The 8,567-nt window shown below is 47.8% G+C and overlaps 1 protein-coding gene across 1 annotated transcript in view; it reads left to right on the forward strand.

Annotated features, from left to right (window-relative positions):
• Positions 1–8,146, forward strand: part of LOC126542925 (ABC transporter A family member 5-like) — a 282,490-nt gene extending 274,344 nt beyond the window's left edge. The window contains exon 10 of the mRNA XM_055077597.1: positions 6,749–8,146. Within this exon, the coding sequence (XP_054933572.1) occupies positions 6,749–6,764 (16 nt within the window). The 3' untranslated portion in view covers positions 6,765–8,146. The remainder of the gene's footprint in view (positions 1–6,748) is intronic.
• The last annotated feature ends 421 nt before the right edge of the window (positions 8,147–8,567 follow it).

Here is an 8,567-nt window from a genome sequence, read left to right on the forward strand (position 1 = left end):
ACACCCTTCGCTCTGTGTTACCTTGCAGTGGATACCTGGGTACCAAGGCTTGGGGGGGAACTCCCGAGCTCTTGAGCTCACCCGCGTGGTTAGTTTTCCGGGTCCCCTGTGCCTATGTCCATCAGAATTTAATCCAGGGGAACACAGAAAGACTTTCCACAAGGAGCGCACATCACTTTTAAAGGAACTTCGCGCTAATGCCGGAGCCTTTATTACTCTTCCTGCTAACCTCTCGCGAGAAGACAGCGCTATTCTCCGAAGACTTCAAACAAACTCAATAGTTAGTCCTCTTTTCCGTCACTGTATTCAAGGCCTACCTGGGCCACCAAAATGCTCGAACTCCTTGGAATGGCACAGTCTATGACATTGCCCTCGCACTCAACCCAAACTGCAGTCAGCCCTCTCCACCATTCCCACTAAGATCAAGTCACTGTCATGGACAGACTGGCTCACTCCACCACTCCATGCAACTAATATTGTGCTGGCGGTGCTTATCCAGCACGTCAGAGACGTGTGTGAGGACTGTTAGCTGACCGACCAGGGTTGAGCGCCGGACGCTGGCGTAAAAGTAAAAGTTTGTTCTCTCTCTCTATGGCTTTGAAGATGAGGCCCACGCTGACGCGCACTTTAACCACGTCGCACATCGCTTTCAAGACGCACGAGTGCCGGCAACGCGTCCCTACGGCGTCCGCCAATCACGTGCCGAAGCCGTAGGAGACGCGGCGGTTGTCTCCACTCTGGACGGAGTGGTGGGCGAGGTGGACATTGAGGCGCCCTAGCAGCCGCCGGAGAAGAACGCTGTTCCTCTCTCACCTGACCCCCCTGCCTCGTGCGCGGAACTAGTGGGCACGCGTCCGGGCCGCGTTCCTCACTCGTGCACGCAAGATTGAACCGCGTTCGCTGGCTCACCCTCGCACTCTTTCACTCGCACATACAGCATACGGCGTGCGGCGACGGCTTTTCCACCCTTAGACTTTATTCGAAATCTCACGGCGACCGTGACGGCAGAAATGCGCCTCGAGTGTCCATATGATTGCTATCGCAATAAAAACTAGCTGGCGCCTGAAGCCGAAATAGAGGCGCGCTCGTGTACTTACCTCACAAGGTAATGGCGGTGGGAGCCAGTTACTACGCCTGCCTCTCAGTTCCACGATGCCTGCGCCTGCATAGATGTCAGGCACATGCCACACACGTAAGAGCATACATTGTAGCCTATTTTCACAACGCTCACTGCATATTGTTGCGAATGTACGTTTCCTTAAAACAGCCATCTGCGATGCCCCTGCCCACTACCGTACTGCCTTGTGCAGGTAGTTCAGTAACTGTTCCAAATGGGGCTTCATCTTTATTTCTGCCATGCGGCTCCAATTACCAAATCTGAAAGGTGTTCCTAAATCATGCTTCACAATTCAGATTCCCTGAAATACCTAAACGTCTTCAACCAATTATGCGCAGCGGATACGGATCAAAAGTGTAGTTACCGCTCACCGAATGGCGGCGTGTGACCGTGCGCTCGGAGCACGTGTGTTTGTCGTACGCGAATTTTTCGTTTGCCACGAGAGGGCGCCATCTCCGGTGAAAATGAAGATTCAGTAACATTTATCTCGCAGGCTAACTTGAGTGTAAGCTTAAAGATGGTGCGCCGCACATGTCTTTGTAGTCAACGCGCGTAAATCAATGGACTGATGGGCAAGAAAACTTCTATGCGTCGACAACGACCCCCATAGTGGTTGTAACGCTTATCGCCACAAAACAGCGGAGATTCCATGCCTTTGCGTGTTCCCTGGAGTCGAGATGGGTTTTGCACTATAGCGCGTTCAATCGATTGGAATTTCGTTTCTTTAAATCGAAGTTTTGTTACTTAGTCGCACAGGTTTCGATGTCTTGGTCGTTATTAGTACGTCGAGAGAAGGAATCTTTAGAGGGTCAATGTAGAGGGGGAACAAGAATGGAGAGGGGGGAGGGCATGTGCGATTAAAACAGGACAGAATAAAATAATGAGGTGAGGGTAAGTCGGCGGTGGGGAGCGTAAAGCGCATGCCGTCAGGTTGCCTTACCCAAAGACGAAAAGCACTGCTTCTCTTATATTGAGAATAATGTTATTTCTTTTTTCGGCACAATGTGCTTGCTTTCAGCCTGCGTGCTTACGATTATACCTGCCATCGGATTTGCCGGAAACTCAGAACGTGCTCAGTAGTCTGGGAAATCTGCGTGCACGTCGTCTCGTAACACTTGCCAGAACAGCAATAAAGATAAATAGGCCCACTGAATGGTATTTATTTAACCTAATATCGTCGTTACCACAAGGCTCTGGGTGTTAACATCCTAATGTGATCTGGAAATTTTATCCTTAGGAAACTCCCACATAATTGGACCCAACATTGGTATTTTGTGCCTGCGTACGAGTTGTTAAGAACGGCCAGCTGCAGTGGAAGTTTTGCCGCCCAGTTGCGACTATGGCGGCAACATTCCGGGAGCGTCGCCGCACACCTCTAGCTACGGCGTGACTAATTCGATGGTGTGTGAACAACAATACGTACGTCCTCGACTCTCCGTCGTTGGAGCCGAGTTTGACGAAGTCGCCATTGTAACTAAACTGGCTCGGCGGACCAACTATTTCCAGAAGAGGGTTATAGCGCCGAAAAAACACAACACACAGCAAGCGAGACGGGACAGGCGCAACTTCCAACTGTTTATTCACCGCGTATGCGAATGAATATAAGGTCAAACAATGATGGGTAGCAAGAACCACCCATGCGCACGAGGTTTTTACAAAAAGCGGATAAAGATAGGTGAGGTACACACGTATCTCACGCCCGTGTATCTAAAAAGGCAGTTTCATTCTTATAAATGGAGATAGATGGGGCGCTAACACAATCGCCACAGTTTCTTTGAATATAGTAGGCCTCCAACAGTTCACGTGCTGTCTGGTCCTTACTTCTGCTTAAAACCTTTGCTTCTTTCAGCCTTGCCACACACTTAATCTTCCTTTCTTCTCCGCAGGCTTTACAATGATGCGGCAGATGAGAACCAGTACCATTTTTTAAATCGCGATTATGTTCCGCTAATCGGTCATTAATACAACGGCCGGTTTGTCCGATGTACTTCTTTCCACATGTGAGAGGTATCTGATATACGACACCCACGGCACATTTAACAAGTGGGGCTGCATGTCTCTTTTTACAGTCAGTTTTTTTTTTACCATGTTGGGATCAGTTTTCACGCACAAGCCAGCCAGTTTCTTTGGGGCAGAAAAAACCACAGGAACCTTATATTTTGTCGCTACATGCTTCAAATTGTGCGCTACCTTATGGGTGTACGGGATGACAACCGGTCTATTTTTGCTTTTGGGGACGTCATCTTGCCATCTCATCTGCCGCATCATTGTAAAGCCTGCGGAGAAGAAAGGAAGATTAAGTGTGTGGCAAGGCTGAAAGAAGCAAAGGTTTTAAGCAGAAGTAAGGACCAGACAGCCCGTGAACTGTTGGAGGCCTACTATATTCAAAGAAACTGTAGCGATTGTGTTAGCGCCCCATCTATCTCCATTTATAAGAATGAAACTGCCTTTTTAGATACACGGGCGTGAGATACGTGTGTACCTCACCTATCTTTATCCGCTTTTTGTAAAAACCTCGTGCGCATGTGTGGTTCTTGCTACCCATCTTTGTTTGACCTTATATTCATTCGCATACGCGGTGAATAAACAGTTGGAGGTTGCCTGTCCCGTCTCGCTTGCTGTGTGTTGTGTTTTTTCGGCGCTATAACCCTCTTCTGGAAACATGCACCAACTAGCCCCCCAACAAGTATTACTCGGACCAACTATTGTTACTGAGCCGCGGGAACTTCAACTGACACCCCTTCCCACGTGCCGACCAAGCCGCCAGACAATGGGCGGCCGGCTGGCGCGCTGCAGTTCGGGGAATAAATGCCCCTACGGTGCCTCGTTCTCCCCTACGGTGCCTGGTCAACTCGCCTACGGTGCTTAGACGGCCGTTTCCGTCACATGGGTATCGGGAGAGGACCGAGTGTTTAAAAACCGCTGTTGTGCGGCTGCTCAGGACACTCTCTCTCAAGCAGTCATGTTAGACTGATGTACTTTCTCAAGCAGTCATGTTAGACTGATATAAATACTGTAAATAAACCCATATTCCTCGTTCTCGATGAGAAGCAGTCCTTCCCTTCATCAACGTCCTCAGCGTGGATAAGTTGGACGACGGCATGGGCCAGCTACTTTCTAATTCATGCCCGACTCCAATCTTGACAACGGATCACGAGCGATGGGATTCAACCCCCAATCATAACAGCGTCCACAATGTCCAAAATACGACTCTCCTACAGTGAACTGGACGAGCGCACTATTGATATACGTGCATTGCTCGAAGACATTTTGAAAAACCAGATATTTAGGGCCACCGAAGAAGAAACAGCTTAGTGTCATTGCCTCCCTTAGAGTGTAATCATGCATAACCAACTCGCCCATCAGCACGTTCTCAATCCCTTAGAGCAACGCATAAGGTTATCATCAACAACCTCAGCACACCGTTAATTCAAGTCAACCAAACGTAAAAATTAGTTTCAAATGCCAAGGGAAATTTAAAGGAGCGTAGTCACCAATTTCAGAAGCTAAGCAAAGTATAGCATAACGTTTGCGAGGTTGCGAGGGATGCTTTCATGTAACAAGACTGACAGCAGCTGCCTAAGAGGCAATTGTTTTTTTTCTGTTTACATTCTTGAAATGAAACGCGGCTTCCTTTTACGACTCGTCCAGCTTTTCATCATGAAAACGGCGTCCTTACGAGCAAAAGAATGTGACGGTAGAGATGGCGGTGCCATTTTCACACCGGCTGCACCCGTGTATGCCGATACCCGCGGCGGGGTGTCGCAAGTGCGCGTGTCCCGCCTCTGGCGTCGATGAACACGAGCGCACGCGTGAAATGGAGCAGACGACGGATGAGTCGGTTATCGCCAACGCTTTTTTGGTGGTTCGCGCGAGCTCAGTGACGTCGCGTGTACTCCTGATTTACGCCACTAGAAAAATATCTGCACCCGCCGTGGTTGCTCAGTGGCTATGGTGTTAGGCTGCTGAGCACGAGGTCGCGGGATCGAATCCCGGACACGGCGGCCGCATTTCGATGGGGGAGAAATGCGAAACCACCCGTGTACTTAGATTTAGGTGCACGTTAAAGAACCCCGGGTGGTCGAAATTTCCGGAGTCCTCCACTACGGCGTGCCTCATAATCAGAAAGTGGTTTTGGCACGTAAAACCCCATAATTTAAATATATCTGCCCCTGCTGGCGGAAATCTTGAAATCTGGAACTGTGCCACGTACATCGAACCTTGTTAAATATCAGCGGACACGATGGCGCATGTGTCGGTCGTTGTTATGGTCCCCTAGATGCTGTCTGCTACGCCAGAGAAAAAAAAAAACATGTCCCGCTCGACGCGTATCTGCGCTCCTTTATAATCTCCACCCGTGGCGCAGGTACGGCTCCCTACGCGCCGTGCGGGGCCTGTCGTTCGGCGTCCCGTCGCAGCAATGCTTCGGACTGCTCGGGGTCAACGGCTCTGGAAAGACGAGCACCTTTCAGATGCTCACCGCACTGCTGCCACCCACGAGCGGCGAGGCCTACATGGGAGACCTTGTTCTCTCCAGAGAGCCGCGACTGGTAATGCCTGCTCTATAGTCGATGACAGTAAGGCATGGGACGACCTATTTACTGGTGCTGTTACATTATAATGCAAAAGAGTGCTCCTAAGAATAAATTCAATGGTGTGAAAAAGTGACCTTCCTTCGAAGGCACCTCGTGCCACTCTCATACTCTCTCTCTCTGCGAAAATACGTCTTCCTCGCGGTAATCCCTCTGTTGCCAGGAGCCCGGCTTTATCATACCCTGTCCCGCACAACGCCACGAACCTTTTGAAGAGTTTGCTTTTAGGCTAGCTGGTACATCTTTTTTAATCAAAAGCAGCACATATAACGGGACAATAAAGCGAGGCAAACACAACGTGGCCTTTCTCGTCCCGTTCTAGAGATACGAAACTTTTCGGCGCACTGCATGGAAAGTGAGGGTTCATTGTTCCCCAGACGAAGCTTATGGACGTAGGGAAGTATAGTAGTCCGAAGTGGCTCAGCCGATCCAGAAATACACACACTGATCGACGTCTTATTTGCGCTGTTTGAGTTATATTGTAGCACAGCTGATTACCCCTTGTAACTTTTTCACTCATTCAACCTGAACGTTTGCGTGTTGTTCAACTGAAATATACGCAACAGTTGTTTTCACTTTTATTTACATAATCTTATTGATCTTTAAAGACCTTGTTACATTACACATGAGTAAGAAGTGAGTCTTTGGTTGATATCGAGATCTCAATACTGCCATGTTTACCACGAATTCTCCTGCACGTTGGTATCAGTTGCACATGACTCGTGCTTATGGAAGGCGCAGAAGTCGTGGACGCAAAAAGACCAAAGTGGAAGCGCGGACGACAACTACCTGTGTCGTAGTTCTTGGCGTTCATGAATATTGCTCGTGCCTTTTAAAGTTTGTTCTCCCTAGTCGCTCGACTAAATGTTCTTTTGTGCATGAGAATAAGCCAAGAGGAATTAGAAATGTTCCGTTTCCTCTGCAGGGATATAGAATGGTGACCTAGCCTGAGCTGCGCCACGCATGTGCATGAGGCGGCATGTGCGCCGTCGTGCGATGGCAGGTCTCACGATCTTGTCGACTGTTCTGTTCCGTGCAGTGGCAGTCGAGGCTAGGCTATTGTATGCAGTACGGCGGGCTGCTCGAAAGCCTGACGGCCTTCGAGTTCCTCCACCTGTTCGCTCGGCTGCGCGGTGTGCCGTCCAAGGATGTGAAGCAACTTGTCGAAAGTTTTGTTCACCTAGTCGGTCTTCAGGAGTGCGCCAACCGGCTGTGCGGAACGTACAGGCAAGACTACATTGTTACCCGCCTATATGCCTAGAGGCTTCTACTTCCTAGTGTAGGCCGGCGCCACTCACTCTCAGCCATTACGGCGGATGTGGAACATGATTTAAACCCGCGTTATGTGACCTGCTTCGAAAGCAGCTCTCGGGCCAATTAACTCTCCTATGGCACCTCGTGACATTAAGACGAGAGAAATTATCGACAAGAATCAGAGGGGTTCAAATATATCTATAGGGTCCGATTTATTACACATGCACAAATTCCCAAGACATTTGTTGTGGGCGAAGGGGATATAGTCACCGCTTCATATCGCAGTCGCATAATGCGGAACATGTGGGCTCGACTGCTAATGACAGCAAGTTGACTAATCCACCACTTTAATTTCTATTTTCGTTATTTCTGGAATTCAATTAAAAGAACTGCCGTATGGTTTGCCTGAATTCATTATCTGTTGGATGTCATGTAGTTGCAACTAACTAAAAGTCGAGCCTCTCGGTCGCTTCAATCCTCGCTAAAAAAAAAAAAAATGGTCAGACCGCAAAATGTTTCAATTTTTTTTCCCTCGATGGGTATGACTTAAAAAAATTCATTCCAGTTAATTATTAATTAAATGGCAGTAAAAGCTTGCCACGTATGCTACTAAATTCTTATCATCTTTCAATTAGTGATATGCGTGGTGCGAAATATATCTAATTAAGAAAACTGGTAAGCTTAAGAAGCTACATTATTAATGGTTGAGCTTAGCATTTAGCATTTACAACATAGGCGCCGACTGCGGGTGGGAGTGGGGAGGGCTCCGGGGCCCGAGCTCCCTCCGGAGTTCTTCGGGGGCGGGGAGAGGGAGGGGGGGCTCAGCCCCCCTGGCGATGCCAATGCCCCCCACCCACCTAACGTGTCATGGTCAGAGTTCTGTCACCCACATCATTTGAGGTTTTTTTTGACTTGCCTCAACCTTCTCACGTAAAATTTTATTGTGGCTAACAGCTACTGCATCATTGTTGGCGCGGGAATGCATGGATTTTATTCATCCTTTGCTTTATTTCTACAAATCCTGACAATATGAGAGCAAGTGCATTAGAAGTAACAGCGGCGGCTGAGTCACCCGTATTTTCTCACTTCAACATCGTTTTAAATTTTCACTGTAAACACCATGCACATACATAATGTATTTAAATATATACACAGGACATAGTTTATAATATATTTAAAGAGACCGAGGTAGCCAATTAACAATTGTTTCTAAAGGTATGGATAGCTTATGCCCAGAGAATGAATATGTTGCTGTATGTTCAGCTCACTTCAAAACGCTTTGCGTGCTTTTTTGATTCTGAAAAAAAAAAAACTGCAGACTTTAGCGACTCCTTCGGCAATGTTTTATTATTCGCGCATAAAAGGCACGTGAATGATATGTGTCTCAGTGTCGCTTCTCTTTGCAGTTAACAAAGCTAACAACTCATTAACAAATACTTTTCATAATTTACAACATTTATCAAAGATGAAAACATCGTCATTTCCATGTAGAGGTCATAAATATATACAGGGTGTCCAAACCAACTGTCATACAACAAAATTTTAAAAAACTAATGTGTTACTTGGGGCAAGCCTAGTGCTTAGAGATTTATTAGGTAAATGTA

The sequence above is a fragment of the Dermacentor andersoni genome, chromosome 2 (assembly GCF_023375885.2).
Source record: "Dermacentor andersoni chromosome 2, qqDerAnde1_hic_scaffold, whole genome shotgun sequence".
In the NCBI taxonomy this organism is placed as follows: domain Eukaryota; kingdom Metazoa; phylum Arthropoda; class Arachnida; order Ixodida; family Ixodidae; genus Dermacentor; species Dermacentor andersoni.